Here is a 23,731-nt window from a genome sequence, read left to right on the forward strand (position 1 = left end):
CACCTGTAAGCCTGAGTAGGGCTTCACTCTCTCCCTGTCTTTAGAGTCTCCATCACAAGGCACAGCAGGCTGTTGGCCATGTAAACCTGTGTTGATATGCCATCAGACTCTAAACAAACTTTTGGATCTGCAAAGACAAAGGGGTCAAGTCCCTCCTGGCATTAGCCAGTCCCTGATGGAGGGCTTGAGCTTGGACCTACCCTCCTACAGTCATGCCAGACCCAGCCTGCTCCATGATGTGGATCCTGGGTGCCATGGAGCCCAGGACGTGCTGCCCACAAGGCTGTAAGACTGACCCCATCTGTGCTCGCTTCGGCTCCCAGCTGCAGTGAGAAGCAAAGTGGAGGCTACCTTGCCCCGCATAGATGCTCCGGACAGAGATCCACGAAGTCACTGTGGCCCGCGAGGTCCTGCCTGAGCCAGCAGGAAATTCCAGCACAGCTTGGGATCCTTGGGTCATTTTTCCAGAATGATGTTAGTGGGATGTTATTGTCTCTTCCCTTGTGAAGTGGTTCTCGCCTGCCTTTGGACTACATCCCAGTGACCACTCCACCATACCCGTGGGGCAGAACACAGTGCAAGGAACACTGAGGAGATGTGCCCTCTGACCCCTACTTGAGGGAGGAGGCCCAGCCCACCCCGGCAGGAGGAGGGACTTCAGTGAGCTGAGAAAGACCCTGAAGCCCCCATTTGAAAACCTGTTACTGCTTATCTGATGTCTTTCTGAACAGCCACTGTACACTGGTGTGTTCCAGAACCATAAGTGAGCAATACACAACCCAAATTGCTGCCTCCTGAACCTTTAACCCTATGAGAAGCTTACGCAGATTGTGCAGGACACAACCCAGCCCTGACTTCACGTGGTTTGACTTCTGAGTTTTCTACATTCTGAAGGTGCAAAGGCAAACATGTGGATCCAGTAGAAGTCGGTGCATCCACTCCTCACTGTTCTCAACTCACTGTGGGTTTACCGGGAGGCAAGCCCTTGCAAGAAGAGGGGCACCCATGTTACGTGGTGAAAATGAGAATGAGGACAAGCAGAATGAGGGTAAAGGGGCCCAGCCATGCCACAGGCAGGCTGCAATGCCCCGGCCAGGGGACAGGTGAGTGGAGCCTCTGGTGAGAGAATGAGCTGTGTGCAGCCATCAGGGGCACTGGATGTCAGCCCAGCCACAGGGAACAGACACTCCCACTACTCCTGGAGTCAGAGAGAGGCAGCGGGGACCAGGACCTCCTATAAGGGACTTTTCACTCCCATGTCAGGACAGGTGGGGAGCACTTGGGGAGTTTCTAGCTGAGATGGGGCCTGTTTAGGCCTCTGTTTCCAGGGACTCTTTCTGGCTACTGCAAAGGAGCAGGCCAGAAACAGGGAGCCCAAGGAAAGGAACAGATTCAGGCAGAAGAGGATGTGGCTCAGGCATGGCTGCGGGCGGGTGCAAGGGTGGCTCCCGGCTTTTGTCAACCTGGGCAGCTGGAAGGCTGGAGCGCCAGGGAACTGACACAAGGGTGGCTTGAAGAGGGCCAGGCCCACTACTGTGGACAGAGCGCCTTCAGCAGCCTTCCCGGGTGAGCGATCCTGTGCAAGGCGGAGGTGGTGATCCGCAGCACAATGAGTTTGAAGTGTCCGTTGACTCTCCCAGAATGCTGCGCCGAGTCTACATGGGTGGAATCTATCAGGTGGGGAGAAAGATTGGAAACATCTCCAGTGCTAACACGCAGAGCGCCTTTGGTCAAACAATGGTCTGATGTGATCCCCCAGGACCAGTGTACTATGCGCACCAAAGAACTGGGCTGCTTGTCACTGCTGGATTGGCAGGCAGCCAAAAGGTGTGGTCCTTTGTCAGCTCTCACAGAACACAAATACGGTAAAAAAAAAAAAAAAAAAAAAAAAAAAAAAAAAAAAAAGAAATGATCACACAACACACGTGACATAAAAAGAAGAAGCAGATGATTGGATATATGTGTGACATCATAATGTCACATACTTCTTTTTTTTTAGAAAAATGTAAAATGCTTCCTAGATATCGGGCAGAAGATGTAGCTGGAGTGATAAGGAAATCATTTCTTGAGGGGAAAGGGCTAAAGACACACGTGGGAGCTCAGAGGGAAACAAACAAGTCTGGCGGAGCAGGTTCTAGAAAGAGAAGCAGGTGCGGCTCACAGAGGAGTTCATGAGACTGCTCCATTTCTCTTCCATCCATGGCTCCTTTGTACACCACCAGGGGCCTCATGTGCAGATGGAAACGGGGCAAACAGCCCATCTGCCCAAGCTCTCACTGTATTCCAGCAGACACATGCTGGCAGCTCTGGGGGTGGGAGCTCAAAGCAGAAGCTGTAAGTACCTGTGGGGCAGCCACCCCGTGGGCTGCAGCTGGGGCTATAGACGGTGGGGGCCTGAATCAGGATTCTCTCAAGTATCCAGTCCAGGGCAAGGGCCCTGGCTTCCCAGCTCACAGGGCAGAAGAGGTACAGACCAGCACCCAGTGGTGGTAGCCGGAAGTGGCCCGCGTCCACGGCACAGGAAGTGGGTTTTCAAACCTGTGTCTAAGGTCTCTTGCCTTCCTGTCTGCTCCCAGGGCCACCAGAGCTGTAAGACGTGAAGCTGTTAACCATCACCTGCCCCATTGTAGACTGCTGGAGGCCGTCCCATGTCCCTGGGAACACAGCCCAAACTGCCTCACACAGCACATGCTCTCAGGGGTGAGCAATTTCCATGCCAATGCCTGTCATGGAAAAACTAGGCATAGATTTCAATTTTTTTTTCTGCTTCAAAATGGTGTTGGGTGATTACGAACAACTCACGTGGCATTCATATTTGTGTAAAAGGTTTTGTGGGTACAAAATTTTCCATTTTCCCTGGAGACCAGGCATGGGATCCCAGCCTGCAGGCTGTAAGGAGCCTGCCAATCGTCTGGACTGGCTTGCATTCCCGCTCGCAGGAAAATTCCAGTTGCTTCATGTCTGCCCGGCACTTGGTGCTGCCTTCGCCCAGTCTTCATTGCCAGCTGTCCTCCTGGGCGAGTGGTTGCATCACAGTGGTTTTCATTTCCACTGCCCTGATGACTCAGGAAGCTGGGTTGCTCAGTCTTTTAAATCTCTTCTCGGTCTTCACTGCTTCCCCTGCAAAGTTCCTGTCCTCCATGGTTTGTGACAACCACAGCTGCCTCCACGTTGGCCCTCCTGGACTACACTGCTATTGCTTTCAGTGGCCTCTCCCCGTTCCTCTACCCTCCTCTCTTACACGCACATAAGCACCCATGTGCCTATACTCACACATACACATACATGCACACTCACACAAATCATACACATGCAATCACATTTACAATGCACATCCGACACCCACACATGTGCACACACGATTACACCGTGTGTACATTATACAACTCATAAATGCACACACCCCACGTATGCGCAATCATGCTCACAAATCATATATAAGCAACGTGCCACACACATACACATGCAATCAACTACACAAGGTACACACGTGCACACACGTACATGCAATCAGGTACACAAGGCACACATGTGCACACACAGCTATACATGCATGCACACTCATGCAAACCACACAAATCGCATCACATAATCACACACATGCACGCATTCACATACACATACACCACCACTGCACGCATGCACGCGCAACCACGATGCTCACGGACACAGGCCCACCATCGCACAAGCGTGCGTCCACACACAGGCACGCAGGACCGAGCATGCCCCCCTGCAGAAGCACCACTGGAATGCCTTTGGTAACTTCAGTTCCCGGCCCAGCCCAATCGCAGAACGCGTGTTCCGTTAACTGTTGCCCGAGCGAGCCTACAGCTGCTAGACCAATCAAAGCAGAGGGGGTGCCTCTCCACGCACGCCACCAGCGGCCTGCCCAGGCTGCGAGCGTGGGCGATGACGACACCCAGCACGACCCCCACCCCAGAGAAGGGTTGGCCGGGCGGAAGAGGCGTTGCCGGAAGCGGGCGTGGGCGGCCCGGGGGGGGGGGGGGCGGCGGCGCTGGCTGCAGTGGCGTCCCAGTTGCCATGGAGCCCAACAACGCGGAGGAGCGGAGGTCCCCGGAGCCCCGGAGCTACGCGTACTCGGGGATCACTCCAGCGCCAACCATGGTTCCAGAAGAGTACAGCAGCCCCAGCCAGTCCACCTGGAAGTCTTCCATGCTGTCCTCGCTCGCTTACCCCGAGGGGGTCCCCTCTAGCTTGGTGGCCCGGCCCCGGCGCGTCGGGCCGCTGGCACTGGTGCCACCTCCAGAGCCCAAGGTGCTGCGTCTGCGTCCGTCCTCTCTCCGCACTCAGGACATCTCGCACCTGCTCACCGGCGTCTTCCGCAGCCTGTACTCGGCCGAGGTCATCGGCGAGGACGTGAGCGCCAGTCTGATTAAGGCCCGCGGCAGCGAGAATGAGCGCCACGAGGCGTTCGTGGACCAGCTACAGCAGGTATCGGCCCCGGCGGTGGTTGTTCCTACAGGGACAGGCCGTGCTTGGGTGGCCGAGAAGGACGCGCTTTGGGTCCACGCGCGCGCCCGGGCTCTCAGCGGCGGCCACGACTGCCCACCAGCTCGGCTCATCCCTCGCTCCAGCCTCGCCTCTCCTCAATCTTGGCGCTTCCTCCTTCCTCTGCCCTCAGCTCTGTCCTCTGCCACACTCCTTATGCGACGTGCAGCCCCGCCCCTCAGCCTCATTCAGGTCCTTGGTCAGAGGGGATTCCGCACGACACAGGTGGACACACGCCTGCCACTTTTCCTCCAAGACTTGCAATGACACTGGGGTGGATAGCACTCAGGAACCGAGTATCCCTCGACTATGTGAGATACCCACGAAACTTTAGGACTGTATCCCTCCGGAAATGCAGACGGCAGCCCAACCTCAGTTCTTCCCAGACCACCCCTACATCCTGCCAAGACTTCAGCCAATTCAGCCGGAGTTTATGGAGCCTGAAAAGCTATAAACTCCACAATCAAAGACCAGATGACACGCTTTAGTACGTTTCCCATGGAGTCACTGTGCTAGGATCTGAACTGGGGTAGAAAATGAGCCCTCTTTTCATTTTTAAATGCTTTGATTGGGGGGGGACAGTTAAAAAATAATGAAAATATCCACTGGAATAATTTCAGAATGCAGAGAAATGTAGAGTGGGAGGATGGCGCAGTGCTTGACGAGTTAATCCTGCCTTGCAGCGCCAGCAAAGTGTATGAGCGCTTGTTCGAGTTTCAGCTGCTCCACTTCTGACCTGCTCTGGTTATGGCCTGGAAAAGCAGTGGAGGTGACTCAAGCCCTTGAGTCCCCGCATCCATGTGGGAGATCCAGAAGAGGCTCCCGGCTCCCGGCTTCAGGTGAGCTCAGCTGTGGCTTCTGCTGTCATCCAGGGATGGAGATGTTTGTCTTCCCTTCTCTCTCTGGAAAATCTGCCTTTCCAATAAAAATAAGTTTTTAAAGATTTATTTATTCTTATTGGAAAGGCAGATATACAGAAAGAAGGTGAGACAGAGGGGAGAATCTTCCGTCCCATGGCTCACTCCCCAAGTGACCGCAGTGGCTAGAGTTGCGCCAATCCGAAGCAAGGAGCCAGGAACCTCCTCCAGGTCTCCCACGCGGGTTCAGGGTCCCAAGGCTTTGGGCCGTCCTAGACTGCTTTCCCAGGCCACAAGCAGGGAGTTGGATGGGAAGTGGGGCCACCAGGATTAGAACCAGCGCCTGTATGCAATCCCAGTGCGTTCAAGGCAAGGACTTTAGCCACTAGGCTATCGCGGCAGGCCCAAAAATAAATTAAAAAAAAAAAAGAAAAATAAATGTAAAGAGTGATCAATAGTAATATATCTGGACTTTGAGTTGGCATGCTATGTGATTATTAAAGAGTGAGTTACACATTTTATAGGCATAGGCAGCTTCATGCCAGTTGCTAAAGTAGCAAAAACATCACATGATAATAATATTCGGATGATCTCAGCATTAAAAAGATTTTTATTTGAGAGGCACATTTACAGAGAAGGAGAGACAGAGACAAAAAGAGAGATCTTCCAGCTGCTGACTCACTCTCCAGTGGCCACAACGGATAGAACTGAGCTGATCTGAAGCCAGGAATCAGGAGCTTCTTCTGGGCCTCCCACATGGGTGCAGGACCCGAGGATCTGAGTCATCCTCCACTGCTTTCCCAGTCCATAACTAAGAGCTGGATCAGAAGTGGAGTATCCAGGATATGAACTGCAGGATGCTGGTCCAGCAGCTGAAGGATTAGCCTGATGTGCCACTGTGCTGGCCCCAGGAAGACCTCATTTCTTAAAAATACGTATGTGTGCATGGAGAGAAAGCTGAAGAGTTTTGTCTCAGAATGTTAGTCTCTCCCTTGGGATGGAGCACTTCAATGTTCTTTGCAGAATTCTGCATTGTTGGGCTGTCTCTATCCACATGGATTCGTTTTAGAATTACAAAGCAGAAACTGGGAAAAGAGCGACCCCTACCATTCACTCCTTGCCATGCGGTCACGTCTCTCTTTTCCCTCCGTCTTCTCACTGTGCCATTTGGCTGGGTGTGCGGGACTGGCATCCACACTCCTGGAGAGGTACCCCGCTCCATCCTGTGTGGGATGCCTGTTGGGCCCTGTTGGCTGCTGGCCTCCCCTCCAGCTGCTGGTGGACAGATTGGGTGGTCTGAATATGAGGGACAAACGCTCTGGAACTGACCCTTCCCCCGGGGGTTTGAATCCTGGCTTCTCCACACCCCACTTGCATGATTGGGGGTGATCCTTGCTGCTACAAGGCTCGGTTTCCTCATCTATAAAGGGATCATAGCAATGTGTACCCTGTGGGTTACTCAGAGGGTTAACCAAGTCTGTCCAGCGGAGGAGACACCCAGTGAGAGATGGGTGTCTAAAATCATGATCCCTACATCCAAGAAATGGGATCAGGGATTGTGAGCCGACCCAGACGAGAGGTCACGTGACACAAAGCACAGTCCTTTAAGGGATGCTCCTGGCCGCTGTCTCCCAAGAGCACAGATAATCCTCTTCCCATCTTCATTACTTCCTCAATCCTATGTGATCAGCAATTCTTAAAAAAAAAAATAGCACAAAATAATCATTTATATATTTAGCTGAAAGGGCAGCAGAGAGAGGGAGAGACAGAGGGAAAGATCTTCCATCGACTGGTTCACTCTCCAAAGAACCGCAAGGCCAAGGTTGAACCAGGCTGATTGCAGGAGCCAACGACTTCCTCTGCATCTCCCACAAGAGTGGTAGGGACTTGGACCTTGGAGTCGTCATCTGCTGCTTCCTGGGCACATCAGCAGGGAACTGGGTCAGAAGCAGAGTGGCAGGAACTCAAACTGACACCTCCATATGAACTGCAGGTGTCACAAGCATTGGCTTAACTCCATGTTCCACAATGCCTTAAGCGTACCTTTTAACTCTGTGCTTCGCAAGCTTGTTGAAGAATCCCAGTATCTCCTGTGTGCGTGGTGGCCGTCTTTACTGTGACATCAAGAGGAAGTGTGTGGATTGTTTTTGTCATCTCCGGTGTTCAGCTCTTGAGGGGGGGAGTGGCTGGGCCAGATGGTCCGGGTAGCTGTCCATCTTTTGCTGTGTCTTCATGGGGGTGACCTCTAGGATGGGGTCAGATACAGCCTCAGGGCCTGATGCTCTAGTGTGCCCTCTGCCCGTTCTTCCCCTCCAGATCCGAGAGCTGTATAAGCAGCGGCTGGCTGAGATCGGGATGCTAGAGAGACACATTATCCAGGCCCGCGCACGGGCACTTGCGGAGACAGAGCGTGTCATGAACCAGGCCCGAGGACCGACTGACGAGGTCTTGGTCAAGTTGCCTCCAGGTGGGTACAGAGAGCTGGCCGTATTGGTCCCTGGCGCTATGACCCATCTCCAGTTCTGCTAAGCATTAGGGGAGCAGGGTGCACACGGGTTTTGTTACCACCCAGCATGCTCACCTGTCACGCTCTACACAGCCACACACCTGTCCCCATGCCAATCAGATAGCTGCTGCCCAGCCCGCAACTCCTGTTGAGGTCCTTCAGCCATCTCCCAGGGTCATGGCCAGGACCATCCCAGGGTCATGGCCAGGACCATCCCAGATGGTCCCAGATTGTGTGCAGTCACCATCTGTCTTTTTTTTTTTTTTTTTTAATATTTATTTTGCTTCAAAGCTAGAGTTACGGAGAGAGAGATCCTCCAATCATTGGTTTACTCCCCAAATAGCCGCAAAGGCCAGTCCTAGGCTGGTCTGAAGCTAGGAGCCAAGCATGTCTAGTGGGTCTCCTGTGCGGGTGCAGGCCCAAGGCCTTTGGCCTTGCTCTGTTGCTTTCTCAGACACATTGGTAAGGAGCTGGATTGAATGGGGAGCGGCCAAGACTTGAACCAGAGCTCCAGTGGGATGCCAGCGCCATAGGCTGCAGGTTAGCCTACTGCGCTATGGTATTGACCTGCCATGTGTCTGTCTGACACCCCTCCATTTGGGAAGGATTCTCTGGTCTTTCCTTGCTGTCTGTGTTGTTGCCAGGTTGCCGTGGCTGTTTCCCTCCCTTCCTTCCTTCCTTCCTCTCCCTCCCTTTTCTTTTCTTTCTTTCTTTCTTTCTTTCTTTCTTTCTTTCTTATTCTTCCTCTTCCCTTTTCTCTCCTTTTTTTCCTCTTTCCTCCCCTTCTCCTTCCTCCTTTTCCTCCTCTATTTATTTTTGTTGGAAAGGAAGATTTACAAAGAGTAGCAGAGGCAGGAAGCAAGTTCTTCATGGAGGCACATTCTCAGAGAACACCCCCACGCTGCCCCTTATCTGGCATCCCTGTCCAAACCACCTGGGATTACTGTATCAGCTGCCTCCATGCTGGTATTTTTCCTTAAGCGGCTGATTTGTTCAAGAAATTGGGCTGGTCTAAAACCAGGATCCAGGAGCTTCCACTGGATCTCCCATATGGATGCAGGGATCCAAGGATTTGAGCCATCCTCCGCTGCTTCCCAGGAGTTAGATGGGAACTGGAGCAGCCGGGACATAAGCCAATGGCCATATGGGATCCCAGTGCTTGTAAGGGGAGGAGTTACCAATTGAGCCATTGTGCCAAGCCATAATTTAATTTTTCAATAAGAAAACAATTTTAAACATACATATTTAAACATTTTTGTTTATTTGAAAGGTAGAGTTACACAGTAAAAGAGAGAGAGAGAAAAAAAGATCTCCCATCTGCTGATTCATTCCCCTAATGGTTGCATCGAAGCCAATGGCCGGTAACTGAGAGCACACAGGTAGCAGGGTCCCATGGACTTGGGTACCTTCTGCTGCTTTCTTGGGTGCATTAGTGGGGCACTGGATTGGAAGAGCAGCAGCCAGGAGCTGAACCAGTTGCACCACAGCACCGTCCCCAGCAGGTTCATTTTTAAATTGATCATTTGGTACAGCCTGCCTGTACATGATGTTCTAAGTAGCCACGTGGCTCCCGGCAGAGAGAAGGCTCCGTGGCCTGGGCTTTGGGGCAGGTACTGGAAGGCCAGTGTGGCTGAGATGGCTTTGTCTCCCTTCCCGTGTAGTGAAGACTGTCTTCAGGTGGTGCGTGGACAGTGAACTGCTACGCAAGCACCACCTCATCTGCCCGGAAGACTACTACGACCAAACAGTGCCGTTTTGCTCTGCACCCAAAGGTAAGCCTTGTGGCTCTCGAACATCCTGAATGTTGGGGCGTGGAAGCAGTAAGCCACCTCGGACTCCTCACCTTGGCCCATCTCTTCTGTGCTGATAATGATTACTGAGGGAGTGAAATTGAGTGTGTGTGTGTGTGTGTGTGTGTGTGTGTGTGTGAGAGAGAGAGAGAGAAAGAGAGAGAGAGAGAGAGAGAGAGAGAGAGAGAATGGTTGGGCCAGCTTCCCGAGCTGTTTAAGTGGGCAGGTGGATCTTGGCAGAGTCACGATGTGGAGTGGCCACACTTCCAGCCACACCAGGTTCAGGAGACAAGCTCTCCGTTTGTGGGAGGGTGGTGGGGAGGGGTGGGACTCCAAGAATCACTAGTGCTGATGAGAAAGACCTCCAGGGATGGTCTAAGGCCCTTGGGGAAGTGATGCCAGGAAGCGGTAGCAGGAAATGTTAGGTGTGGACACTTAGCTACTTGGAATTTTAACATTAGCTTGAAACTCGTCCTCTTACGCAGGCAAACAGGGACACCAGGTGTTGTTAAGAAGAATGTGGTATATTTCTTGCTACCAATTTCTCATTCACGGAACCCTTAGGGGGATGACCTGACAGGTGTAGGTTACTAGCAACGCTTTGATGGGGCGTGTAATTATTTTACAAAGCACATCCCCGCATGGGGCATGTGTACCTGTTACTGTGTGTGGCAGAGCTGAAAGATATTTTAACCCCACAGCTGTAAAGCTCACAGGCAGAATAAATTCCCACAGTAATAAGGCTGGAGGGGGACCCCAGTTGCATCTGGGGTACAAATTGTGAATGTTGGGAGACCATTTCTGCACGGCTAGGCATTCGGAGTTTTGCTTGGGTTGTCTTAGTGCTGTCCGCGCCTCACTGCGCTATGGCAACTCAGGGGTGTCTCCCTCCTGTCCCAGGCTTGGACCTCCCGGGATGCTCCAAGCCGACCTTTAGTTCTGAGAGGCATTCCAACCAGAACAAGACTCTAACCCAGAAGCTGGCCCCGTGCCGGAAGGGGACGACAGTGTCCGAAGAAGAGTTAGACCACACAGTGGACAGCGAGAGTTGGGATTTAACTCCCAAGCTCAAACTCAGGGCCAAAGAAACTGCCAAGGTTAGTTCTGGAGGTTGTGTGTGGCCAGTGGGGCCAGTGTCAGGTGGTGTTGATTGGGAAGGGTGGGTAGGGAGGGCCAAGGGTACGGCAGGGGTAAAGAGTTCAGATGACACAGAAGTATGCTCCATGAACAGAGTGGAGCCCACGTGGGCTGTGGTGGGTTGGGAGATCCAGGTGGCTGAGTCTGTATTCCTGTGACTTTGCAAAGGGTGCAAGTCCTCGGAAGAGCTACAAGCAGGCGAGCCAAGTATGGACGCCAGTGGAGCAAGCCCTGCTCACCCGGAAGAGGAGCCGGAATGACTTCCTGAGAAACCCTCGGTTTTCCCCCCCTAACACCCTGCATGGCGGCAAGTCTCTCATTTTTGCAAGCAAGAAGCCCGTGCCAGCAAGAGATACGGAGAGCACGCAGCCTGAGTGGAGGTGTGACTCTCTGAAAGTGACCCCTGGGAGGCCTTGGGGCTGGTCTGGTTTTAGAGGATGCTAGAGAGCTTTATGGGGTGACGCTGGAGTGGGGCTTTGGGATCCCCTCAGAGTCCTGGATTCATGCTTTTCTGCCCTGCCAACGTCTTGAGAAAAAGCACTTGGGGTTGGCTCTTTCTTTGCATCTGAGTGGTCTAGGTCAACCGGCAGGAGACCCCATAGCCACCTGCCCCTTTCATCGGACTCGCGTGTCTTAAAAACAACAGTGTTCAAAGTTGGACTCATGGCAGATACTTGGTGGTGGAGTGTGTTTAGCTCTCTTCCTACGGAAGGGGACAGATGTCCTCAGGGGCTTCTATGGTGGTCAGTCATGACCCAATGAGGATAAAACTGACCACCTCTCTCCCCGATTCTTCTCTGCTACAGCTGTGCCGACACCCCAGTGTTTCTAGCCAAGCCACCGATCGTGTTTTTCACAGATTATGAAATTGGATCAGTCTATGAGGTAGAAATCTTTGTTTTTCTGTTTCTGTAAAGATTTATGTTTGTTTCTTTGAAAGGCAGACTTACAGGGAGAATTAGAGACACAGAGAGAAATCAACCTGTTGGTTCACTTCCCAGATAGCTGTGATGACTGGAGCTGGGCCGGCCCAAAGCCAGGAGCCTCTTCCAGGTCTCTCATGTGGGTGCAGGGGCTCAAACACTTAGCCATCTTCTTCTGCTTTCCCAGGTGCATTAGCAGGGAGTGGGATGGGAAGCAGAGCAGCCGGACTTGAAGCAGTACCCATATGGGATGCTAACACCAGAGGCTGGGTTTAACCTACTGTGCCACAGTGCCAGCCCCAGAAATCATTTTTTATTTATTCCCACCCTGCTGTCTCCCTTGTTTTCCAAAACCCTTATTCTGGCATTTCTAAACTGCATGCAAAACCAGAGAAGGCTCTAATGGACAGTCATGAGCCCATCACCCAGCTTCTATGGGCATCCATGGTTGGCAAATATGCTGTCATCTTTGACCCCTGCTACTTGCGAGTGTCCTTGTGTGCATGCATGCCTCAGAATCTCATAAAGAGATGTCTAGGGTGGCCTCTGTCTTCACTCACCCCTGCGGGAAGTGTTTCTGACAGACAAGTATTACAACAAGGCAGCCATGTCACTGCCCTCAACACACTCCAAGTCCTGGCTGTCAGTGGGCACCTCTTCGTGCCCCCTTCTGCATCCATCCTATTTATGGATTGATTTTAAAGGTTTATTTATTTTCATTGCAAAGTCAGACATACAGAGAGGAGGAGGAGAGGAGGTGAGACAGAAAGGAAAATCCTCCATCCAATGATCCATTCCCCAAGCAGCCGCAACAGGCCAGAGCTGAGCCAGTCCGAAGCCAGGAGCCCTGAGCCTCCTCCAGGTCTCCCACACAGGTGCAGGGTCCCAAGGCTTTGGGCCATCCTTGATTGCTTTCCCAGGCCACAAGCAGGGAGCTGGATGGGAAGTGGAGCTGCCGGAATTAGAACCGGCGCCCATATGAGATCCCGGGGCGTTCAAGGCGAGGACTTTAGCCGCTAGGCCACGCCTCCGGGCCCAACATTTAGGTTTTAATCTAAGGAAATCTATGGTCCAATAGCCTATTTAAAATAAATAAGATGGGCCTGGTGCAGTAGTCTAGTGGCTAAAGTCCTCACCTTGAACATGCCAGGATCCCATACGGGCACTAGTTCTAATCCCGGCAGCTCCACTTCCCATCCAGCTCCCTGCTTGTGGCCTGGGAAAGCAATCAAGGATGGCCCAAAGCCTTGGGACCCTGCAGTCTCGTGGGAGACCAGGAAGAGGTTCCTGGTTCCCGGCATCGGATTGGCGTGTACCGGCCCGTTGCGGCTCACTTGGGGAGTGAAACATCGGACGGAAGATCTTCCTCTCTGTCTCTCCTCCTCTCTGTATATACGACTTTCCAATAATAATAATAAAATCTTAAAAAAGAAACCTAAATGTTGGGCCCGGTGCGATGGCCTAGCAGCCAAGCCCAAAGCCTTGGGACCCTGCACCCACAAGGCAAACCCAAAAGATACTCCTGGTTCCTGGCTTTGGATTGGCTCAGTGCTAACCATTGTGGCCACTTGGGGAGTGAACCAGTGGATGGAAACTCGTTCTATCTCTCCTCTCTGTAAATCTACATTTCTAATAGAAATAGATACATCTTTAAAAAAAAAATAGTTACAAATGGGTGACTTCTAACTCAGCCACCTTTGTGGTCACAGCCAGCCCAGATCAGACGTCGGGGAGGCTCCAGGGGAAGTTTATTTATGGAAGTGACATTTGGGTGAGAGTCCCTGACCTCGAAGCATGACAGTTGTAGAGGAGTGGAAAGGAACTTGGATTATTGATAGGTACATTTGTAAACAACATGATACATTTGTAAACAACATAATGAATTGATCAGGAATTGCAGCCAAAGGCTAATGAAGGGAGCAGATGACATCCGAGTCCACTTCACGTCCACCTGCGAACACACCTAGAGGGACCCATGGTTTCCCATCCAACCTGCTCTGGAACTGCCCTGGGTGGATGGGAGAGGGACAGAATGTGCAGTGGGGCCGGGAGAGGCTGGGTGCGGGCCAGGAAGACAGAAAGCTTCCAACCAAAAGAGCTAACGGCACACAGCTGGGAGTGGTGCCAATTCATGCCAGAATCATCCGCTAAAGCAAGAATGCCCTGTTCCCTGGAGAGGGAGAGAAGGCAGGGTGGGACTGGGCCAGTGCGCAGGGTTTCTAGTTTCACAGCCTTATATAATTCTCTGGCTGCATGAGCCATGGGGCTGTCCAACTGCGATGAATATAGCCTAAACAAACAAACAAACAAACAAACAAACAAGCAAAGAAGCAACTTGCGATGCCCCCTGTCACTTCACAGGTGCATACCAGGGGCATTCAAGCTACTGCCTATTGTACAGAATTATTGTTTCAGACACTGGGAAAAGGCAGAGCCTACCCTTTCATTCTTCGGTGAGAAATCTAAGGTTATCTTGGCACCAAATTAAAAACAAAACAAAACACATAAGCCAGCCTTAACAACACAGGTGCAGAAAATAGTAGGTTAAGAACACCGGCCAGACCCAGGGAGAAGTAAACACAAACACCGCCACATGTGGTCCAGGAATGCCAGGAATGTCCTCCCAGCAGCTGCCAGTTGGCACCTGCAAGCCTGCCGCCCTCACAGTGACCTCTGCTTCCACCACAGCCGCCACTCTGCCCCATGCCCCACCTGCACCTCATTCCAGCTGACCGCTAGTGTAAGTCAGTAATTGTGACAGTCCCACTGCTTGCCGTAAGCTAGGTTTTGTTTTTTTTTAAGATTTATTTATTTTTATTGCAAAATCAGATATACAGAGACGAAGATCTTCTGTCTGCTGATTCACTCCCCAAGCGGCTGCAAAGGCCAGAACTGAGCCGATCCGAAGCCTGGAGCTCTTCCAGGGTCTCCCACGCGGGTGCGGGGACCCAAAGCTTTAGGCTGTGCTCGACTGCTTTCCCAGGTCACAAGCAGGGAGCTGGATGGGAAGCGGGGCCGCTGGGATTAGAACTGCTGCTCACATGCGATCCCGATGTGTGCAAAGCAAGAACTTTAGCCGTTAGGCAACCATGCTGGGCTGGGGATTCTTTCTTAAAGATTTATCTACATTTTCGTTTTTATTGAAAGAATTACAGAGAGGGAGGGAGGGAGGGAGAGAGAGATTCATCTTTCTTCTGCTGCTGGTTCATTTCCAAGATGGCTACAAAGGCTGGGGCTTGGGGCAGGCCGCAGCCAGGAGCCAGAAGCTTCTTTTGAGTCTCCCACATGGGATGCAGGGGCCCAAGGGCTTGAGCCATGCTCCACTGCCCATTAGCCAGGAGCTGGATCAGAAATGGAGCAGCTGGGACTCACACTGGTGTCCAAAGGATATGCCAGAGTCAAAGTGTCTAACCCGCTACACCACAGCACTGGCCCTTGGCTAGGAGTTTTATAATCACCACGTGGGCAGATAACCCCACCCCAGAACTACATCTTGAGGGTCTGATGACATAGGACCCCTCTGAGACCAACTGTGGGAGCCTAGGTTCCCGGGCAATCACAGCCTGAGACTGCGAGATTTTGCTCCACTGAGGAAGAAGTTTGGAAAGAGAGAAAGCCATGACCGTGGATTATCAAGCCAACTGCCAGGAAGTGCCGCTCATTCCCTGGGAAGACAGAAAAACTGTCATTGGTTGGCCAGAGGTTTGCCTTGTGTGTGTGGCTGGGGAGCAAGGCTGTCTCCATCCAGCGAACAACTGTGGTGACAGCAAGGGAATGGCACATTCTTGCCAGGCCCATTGAGCTTACACACAACTGAAGACAAAACCAAAACAGACAGACAGGTGGCATGGCAGAGCCCAGTGCCCTGGGTTGGTATCTTGGCACTGCATCTCACTGGCTCAGCCATGCACTTTGGAGCTTGAAGTTTTACAGCTGAGGACCCGAGTGGGTGCCCAAGTGCCGTGGCATCTGTCTGTGAGGTGGAGGAGCTGTAGAAAGTGCTCAGTGAGGAGTAGCTATGATTTGCTTCCTTTTTAAAGATTTGCTTCCTGTTTGAAAGGCAAAGAGAGGAGAGGCAGAGAGAGGGGAAGAAAACGGAAGAGGATCTTCCACCTGCTGGTTCACTTTAGGATCCCGGAGTTCCCTTGTGCATCTGCCTGGGCACAGGGGCACAAGCACCATGTTCCCAAGCACAGTCGCAGGGAGCTGGATTGGAAGTGGAGCAGCTGGGGCTTGGACCAGCACGCTGACAGGGGATGTTAGTGTTGCAGGTGATGGCTTAGCCCTCCATCTCACCACACCTATCTCGGTATTTGTTACCTTAAATGTCATAGAACAGGTCAGAGCGATTCCTCTTACCACCTTGGCATTTTGATTTTTGGAAACTTCGCCCAAATGAACATCAGCAGACGGAATGGCTCGGTGACTCCCAGCTTCGAGGTCAAGCCCTTTTCGCTTCTCCTCCAACGCCACCCCACTTCCGTGCTTTTGCTTGTAAAACCCCGAAACATTCCTGGCTAGAAGGGGTCCCCTTTGCCTTGAGCAGATGGTCATCGCGCTGCAGAACACCACGGCTGCCAGCCGCTACCTGCGCATTCTGCCCCCTTCCACACCGTACTTCGCCCTGGGACTGGGTGAGTTGGGTATACCAGTTCCCCAGAACGCCACTCACTTTAGTGCTGGATTTGCCGATGGTGCCTGCCTGGCCCTCTGCTGCCACTCATCCTCACACAGTGCCTGAGCCCACAGCCACCCCCATCCTACCCACCCACCTTTGTCACTCCTACCTGTGGCCTCCCTACCCCCAGGGATGTTCCCAGGAGACGGTGGCATGGTGGCGCCTGGGATGACCTGCCAGTACACTGTACAGTTCATGCCCGACTGCCTTGGAGACTTCGACGATTTCCTCCTGGTCGAGACCCAATCAGCCCACACCCTTCTGATCCCGCTGCAGGCCCGGAGACCACCACCTGTGCTGACGCGTGAGTGTGGGCCCCAATCACTGAATCTTCCATTCACCGGTTCATTCGCCAAATGACCACGGCAGCCAGAGCTGAGCTGATTCCAAGGCAGGAGCCAGGAGCCCCCTCAGGCTCTTCCACTTGGGTGCAGGGGCCCAAGGACTTGGATCATCTTCTGCTGCTTTCCCAGGCCAGGAAAGCCCCAGCTGGGGGCTAGATGGGAAATGGAGCAACTGGGACACGAACCAGTGCCCACATGGGATGTCACTGCTTGCAGGCAGAGGATTAGCCAGGTGCGCTATTGCATCAGCCCCAAGGCAGCACTTCTACTACAATCCCCAGGCCATGCTGAGTGGCCTAAGCCAGAGCACCAGCCCACGGCGGGCCCTGAGTGCTGTCGGTTTAGCCAGGATTGGACAGTCTCTTGCACTCTGGGTTTGTGGCTCAGGAGCAGTCCCCAGGGTGGGGTGTGCGGGGTCTGGAGGGGTCAAGGGCATACACGTCGCGGTCCAGGCCCCTGGAATGGGGACCCAAGGCCTTTTCCCAGCTCTTCTGAGCTCTTGGATGGTTCTCTAACCTTATTTCCCCGTGGCTACAGTGTCACCGGTACTGGACTGTGGCTATTGCCTCATCGGGGGAGTTAAAATGACCCGGTTCACCTGCAAAAACGTGGGCTTCAGTACCGGCAAGTTCTGTATCATGACCAGAAAAAGCTGGCCACCAGTGAGCTTCAGGGTGAGTGAGCCTGGGGTGGGTTGGGGTGGGGGGGTTTCAGCCTGGAAAAGTTGTAGGTGTGGACAGGTGCTATAGATGTCCTGTCCCAAGGCTACAGGTATCCCAGGGACCATCAGTGTTGACAAGGCGTCCCGAAGTCGCCCAACACTGGGCAGTTTGCCTCCTTGGAGATCTGCCCACCAACCTGCAGCCCTGGCTGAACTCTGTTTATCTATGCGCAGTTCTGGACCAGGATGCCCTGTGACCCTTGTTGGCTGGCTCTGCTGACAAGACTAGAAATGGGCTTGGGAGCCAGGGGAGGATTTATCCCCATCCTTGGCTTTGTGTCCCAGCACCTGGCAGGGGGCAGCTTTTTGGCCTGTTGGCCAGCTGCCAGCAATGGTTCAGTCTGCCATGCAGAGGGCACAGACCACAGCCTCCTTATTCACCCGTGACTGGGTGACCCCCACGCCCCTAAGATCCTCCTATGGGGAGGGGGGGAAGACAAGGCCAAGTGAGCCCATCTACCATCCGCCCCCCTGCCATGCCTGCGGGCCACTCCCCACATGTCTTTCAGTCTGCCATGGCTCCTGGCTTCGTTGAACAGCCTCCGTTTGGAATCATGCCTTCTGTGTTCGAGCTGGCTCCAGGTTCTACGACGTTGCTGGAGGTGGGTCAGGTGTGGTCACATTCCCCCTGCTCCTTGGGATTGACCCTAGAGGTCTCCACAGGGCACAAGCACCCCTTGGCATCGCCACGGGGAGCCCTGAATGTTTCTCATACGCCACGTTAGCCCTGGGGCCAGTGCTGTCGTCTGCCATACTGCCTCCAGGCGCACGCTCTCTTTCTTGCTTTTATTTATTTATTTATGTAATTGGAAAGGCAGATTTTACAGAGAAGGAGAGACCGATTGAAAGATCTTCCATGGTTGGTTCCCTCCCCCTAAAAAACCACGACCGCCAGAGCTGAGTTGATCTGAAGCCAGGCGCAAGGAGCTTCTTCCTGGTCTCCCACATGGGTTCGGGGACCCGATGACATGAACCCTCCTCTTCTACTTTCCCAGTCCATAAGCAGAGCGCTGGATCAGAAATGGAGCAGCTGGATCACGAACCAGTGTCCGCATGGAATGCCAGTGCTAACAGGTGCAGGATTAGCCAGTTGAGCCACCGCACCAGTCCCCTCAGGCTCCTTCATTGTTATTCTGGTCTCTTTTGAGCTTTCTGGCCTGCCCTGGCCCCCATCTGGTCCTGGGGTGATCTGCCTCCTGATTCTGCCAGCAGCAGGGCCCTCCCTCCTCTGCCAGGCCTTACTGTGGGGTTGGTGATGACGTTAGTATTATTATCATTTTGGATATGACTTCCAAAAGCACTGGCAACAGAAGTTAGGAATAGAAAAATGGGGAGTGCATCAAGCTGAGAAGGTTTCTGTATGGGGGAAGACGTGAACAGGGCAGGAGCCCGGAACTCCATCTGGGTCTCCTACATGGCGGAGGAAGCCCAAACACTGAACCATCTTCAGTTGTCTCCCAGGGCTCTGCTAGGAGAGCTTAAACCCACTGCACCACAGCACCCGTCTGTCCTCCCAGCATGCTCCCTGCCTTGCCTTGGGAAGGGACCTCAGCTTAGGTGTCAGCTAGGGTGTGCAACGCAGGTGGCAGAGGGCAGGTGAGTGTCTGAGAAGTGGGGGGACTGGGGGAAGTGGAGTGGGGCGTCACAGGGCAGTCCTTTCCCGTAGGTCGTGTTCCTCCCCACCAGCCTAGGCAAGGCTGAGCAGACCTTCGTCGTGGTGTGTGACAACTGTCAGGTTAAGGAGCTGGTGACCGTAGGTGGGTTACAACAGGTGCTCCCAGGGGGTGGTGTGGAGGGCCCTGCTCCAGGAGCTGCCACCCCACGTGGCTGCCCCACAGTGTGCCAGGGAGCATAGCCAGCGGTGAGGGTGCAGCCTCCAGGCTGCGGGGTTTGGTTTGGGGCTCCTTATCCTGGCCAGGCCTTGGGAACCAAGTTGGCATGGCCATCTTAACACCATCCGAGGAGTCTGAACCTGCAGAGGATGGCAACCTAGCATGAACCCTTCTATGGTATCACATGGAAACGCCCTTTGGCCTCCTTTGGGGAGGTGCCAGTGCTGTGCCCTTTTGCCTCAGGGCAGGGAAGGGACATCCTGTTGAGAGCCCCAAGGTGCCCCTCTCCTTTCTCCCTCCTTTAAGTCCATCTGTCTGTCCATGCAGTTTCACTCAGTGAGCTTTGAGTGCCCGCTTCTCGTTGGCAGGAAGGCAGGGGTGTACCCTCTTCACTTCTTACACGTGCGCCACATGTGGGTGATGGCATATGCCCTGCCTGGGGTGGCTCTGGCCAGGGTCCTTGGTCGTAGTCCATCAGAAGCACTCACTCATGCCCAGCCCTGACACCTTGCCTCCTTGGTCAGGGGTTGGGCAGCTGGTGGCTTTGGATCTGATCTACGTGTCCGGTGAGAAAAGTGAGCCACAGCCTGGGGAGCTCACGGACCTGACCGCTCAGCACTTCATTCGCTTTGAGCCTGAGAACCCTCAGTCAACGGCAAGCAAACGGCTCGTTATTAGGAATGCCACGTGAGCGAGTTCTGTGTGTGCCCCAGAACATCCCTCTGTATCCTCCCCCATCCTCTGTAGAGGCCAGGTCGGAGTCCCAGTGGGCAGCAGCACAAGGGACCAATTCTACACCACTGCCTCCTGGCTGGGATGGCTGTTTAAGCTCCAAACATCAGAAATTCAAGTGCAAAACTCACTCACACCAGTGGCATTGAACACAGCTCAGGCACTCGGGTCCCGCCAGAGCCAGAGGGTACCACTCAGATGGGGCCCACTCACAGGGATGCTATCTTGGACCACCCTGAGTCAGAGCAGTTGTGGGGTGGTGGTGGTCTTATCCTGCCCATGCCAGGAAGCCCTAGTGCCTAGGGAGAGGCCAGCAGGTGCTGGTTCCTGGGGTCTCTCTTCACTACCCATTAGTTCTTGGCCAACCTGTGAGCACCACCATTGTACTGGGACAGGTACCAGGCAACTTCCTGGCCAGGGCAGCCCTAGGAACCCCAGACAGGACCCAGGACCCTGCCAGCCTATATGGCAAGAGACACTTGTTCGCCATCCCCGTCCCCAGTAGTCACTCCTGGGTAACATCGAGTCCTGACTCCTTCCAGTGGCCTCTGTTAGGTGTCCCCTGCTGGACTCCAATTCCCACCTGCTGCCCTCCACTCAGGTCCCCAGGCTCTGCAGGTCACTTTTGTGCTCACTTGCTGCCGGGTCCCCTGGGGCGGGGCAGCGAAGCATGGCCTTGGCTGTGTGGCTCATGGTCAGGGCTGTCCCCCTAGGCACGTGGAACTGACCTTCCACTGGCAAATCATGAAGCCAAACCTGCAGCCCCTCATGCCGGGAGAAACCTACAGTGCTGACAGCATCAAGTGCCACCCGGACCGGGACACTGCCTTCTCCATCACTCCCGGAAAGGGCGTCCTCTGCCCCCACATGGACCACAAGTTCATCCTGGAGTTTTCTCCCCACCAGGTGAGACACGGAGTGGGGGCATCTCCAGATGGCGCCATACCAGTTTGACTCTAGCTCCCTGGTTCTTTATTAACATTTTTTTTTTTTCTGATAGTGAGCCCTCCCAGCTGCAGGGCTATACCACCCACCCTGCCTGCCGCCCCAGTGCCAGCAACAGTCAAAGCTGAGAGCCAGAAATTCATCCCAGCTCTCCCACATCAGGGTGGCAGGAACCCAGGGATATGAGCCCGCCCCTGCAGCCTCCAGAGGGGGCTGTGCATGAGCAGGGAGCTGAAATGGGGAGCAGAGCTAGGACTTGGACCCCACAGGCTTGGTGCAGAATCTTAGCTGGTGGCTTGACAGCTGGCCTAAGCACCTGTTCCTACCATGTTCTTCTGACCTGGATGGAAGCCCCAGCTGGGTCTACAGGGGGACCCAGGTGTCCCATTGACCCACACAGCCAGTGTGCAGGGTGAAGCAGCCCCTACTGCCTGCTTCTGCTCCCCAAACCCAGAGCCCATCCACAGCAAGGCTAGGGGTTTGGAGAAAGTGATGGGGCACTGAGCAGGCTGCCTGGGGCCCCGGAGCTAGCAGGAAGGGGACATTCCAGGGGCTGTTGGAGGTGGCAGGTCTGGGACTACAATGAGCAGGTCTACCTCTTGAGAGCTATCCAGCTCACCCAAGGCATTGCCAAGGGCAGATACTATTTCCGGGGTGGGGGTGGGGGTGGGCGGGCTTGTCTTCCTGCCTGGGCCAAGCCCACCTGAGACCCTCAACCCACATTCTGGCTGTGAGCTCACTTTAGTTAGGGTGGGGAAGAGGGAGTAAGAGAGCTTTTTGGGGGGGCATGTGGAGGGCCTTCCCGAGGCCAGGCTGGGTTTGGGGGATGGGCGAGGGGAAGGAGGGGACAGCTGCCATGGCTCTGGGCATCTCTGGGCAGCCCGGCTGGAGCACAGTGTCCAATTTGTTTTCCAGCTGGGGACGTTTCACAGCGTACTTCAGATGGTGCTAGAAGAAATCCCTGATCCGATAAGGTGAGCAGGTGGGCCTGCCTCTGCCCACCCCGGGGTGTGTGTGTGTGAGTGTGTCAGGGGGGGCACTCCCAAGCATGGCCACCAAGGAGCTGTGGGGAGTGTGCACCCTTTGCCTGGTTGGCAGCCTGGGTCTGCTGGGACCTCATTGGCAAGCACTAGATCTGGACTTGGTCAAAGAGGCCTGGCTGGTTGGTGGCCCCAACGTGGGGCAGGGCGGGACAGGGTGGGGCTGCCATGGCCACAGGCACTGGTCGCCTGCACGGTGCGCTGTGCTCAGCTCGGAGATGGAGAGCCTGGAGCCGCACAGCTGCCCCACGGAGGACGTGATCGTCTTGGAGGTGGAGGTGAAGGGAGCCGCAGAACCGTTCAAAGTCCTCCTGGAACCGTACGCCCTCATCATCCCCGGGGAGAACTACATTGGCATCAACGTGAAGAAGAGCTTCAAGGTCGAAGCCATGGCCTGCCCCCCACCCATGCCCATGCTGGGCAGGGCAGTGTGTCGGGGGAAGGGAAAACCCAGCCCCCCTGGCTTCATCAGCTCCCCTGCCAGTCAGTGCTGGGGAGCCCACTGCCCGCAGCATCAGGGGTTTTTGGCTACCTAGCCCAGTCAACTGGGAGGGTCCTGTAGACCGGAGGCCAGACTTGCAGTCCCATGGCCTGCCCAGCGTGGGGGAGGGATTGGCGGGGGGTGGGTGCTGGAGGGGTGGGGAACTGTCCCGGGCAGCCTGAGCCGGTCGTGTTTCAGATGTGGAACAGCAGCAAGTCTCCCATCCGATTCGCCTGGGGAAAGATCTGTGATTGTCACATCATTGAAGTGGAACCCTGCACAGGGCTCATAGGTACGGGGAGGCGAGGCTGGGAGGGGTCAGCTGTGCCCGTCCCCTAACCAGAGACAGCCAGTAAAGGCCAGGCCTGGTCTGCCCCAACTCCCAGCCCGTCCCTTGTCTCCTCTGCCCCAGAGCCCAACGAGGTGGAGGACTTTGAATTGAGCATCACTGGGGGCGTCCCTGGCCCAACTAGCCAGGACCTGTTATGCGAGATCAGACACTCCCCGTGGCCGGTGGTGTTACACATAGAGGCGACCTTCAAGGTTTGGTGCACAGAGGGGCTGGGCTGGAAAGGTGGATGGAGAGAGCTGCGGGAGGTAGCCCGCGGAGGAGGACCCAGTGATGGGAAATAACCTCTCCCTGCCTCCCCGCTTCCCTCCTTCCCCGCATCTCAGGGCCCCACCCTGGTGGTCAGCGTCTCGTCCCTGCAGTTTGGCCTGCTCCGCCTGGGACAGAAGATGACGAAGGACATCCAGATCCGCAACGTGAGCCAGCTGCCGGCCTCGTGGCGCCTGAGGGAGAGTCCTGTGTGCCTGGAGGAGAGGCAAGAAACGGTACATTGTTGGGGGGCGGGTCCCCTCATTCTCTGCGAATTGCCTGCAGTTTGAGAACTTGACAGCAGGTGGCACCCGCGTGCAAGAGCGAGCTGCCCATCCCGTGCAGGGACCCTGAGAGCTCAAGCTGGATTCTCAGGCAGCATTTGTCCTCCAGCTATTCAAACAAACAAACAAACAAACACGCCTTTTGTAAGTAGGATGTGCCATCTGGAGCGTGACACAGGGACCAAAAGTCCTCCCTCCCGCCAACTGCCCAGCAGCCAGGGGGGTTGTCCAGGAGCTACAGCACTGTGTCCACTTTGCACAGTCACAGCCACCGGTCTGGGTGGAGAAGGGCCAGGCAGGCAGGAGTGCGCCTCCCGGTGGCACCATTAGCGGACAGTGTGGGTCACCTCCGTG

The 23,731-nt window shown here is 54.4% G+C and overlaps 1 protein-coding gene across 1 annotated transcript in view; it reads left to right on the plus strand.

Annotated features, from left to right (window-relative positions):
- The first annotated feature begins 4,008 nt into the window (after positions 1-4,008).
- The window catches only part of DLEC1 (DLEC1 cilia and flagella associated protein), a 42,003-nt gene continuing 22,280 nt past the window's right edge, over positions 4,009-23,731 (plus strand). Inside the window, exons 1-18 of the mRNA XM_058657192.1 lie at positions 4,009-4,452; positions 7,683-7,833; positions 9,534-9,644; positions 10,563-10,759; positions 10,968-11,179; positions 11,606-11,684; positions 16,269-16,356; positions 16,531-16,704; positions 17,282-17,418; positions 17,975-18,067; positions 19,132-19,222; positions 19,822-19,984; positions 20,743-20,935; positions 21,890-21,948; positions 22,226-22,394; positions 22,694-22,787; positions 22,908-23,038; positions 23,171-23,329. Coding sequence (XP_058513175.1) covers positions 4,042-4,452; positions 7,683-7,833; positions 9,534-9,644; positions 10,563-10,759; positions 10,968-11,179; positions 11,606-11,684; positions 16,269-16,356; positions 16,531-16,704; positions 17,282-17,418; positions 17,975-18,067; positions 19,132-19,222; positions 19,822-19,984; positions 20,743-20,935; positions 21,890-21,948; positions 22,226-22,394; positions 22,694-22,787; positions 22,908-23,038; positions 23,171-23,329 — 2,712 coding nt within the window. The 5' untranslated portion in view covers positions 4,009-4,041. The remainder of the gene's footprint in view (positions 4,453-7,682; positions 7,834-9,533; positions 9,645-10,562; positions 10,760-10,967; positions 11,180-11,605; positions 11,685-16,268; positions 16,357-16,530; positions 16,705-17,281; positions 17,419-17,974; positions 18,068-19,131; positions 19,223-19,821; positions 19,985-20,742; positions 20,936-21,889; positions 21,949-22,225; positions 22,395-22,693; positions 22,788-22,907; positions 23,039-23,170; positions 23,330-23,731) is intronic.

This window comes from Ochotona princeps, chromosome 30, assembly GCF_030435755.1.
Source record: "Ochotona princeps isolate mOchPri1 chromosome 30, mOchPri1.hap1, whole genome shotgun sequence".
NCBI classification, from domain to species: Eukaryota; Metazoa; Chordata; class Mammalia; order Lagomorpha; family Ochotonidae; genus Ochotona; species Ochotona princeps.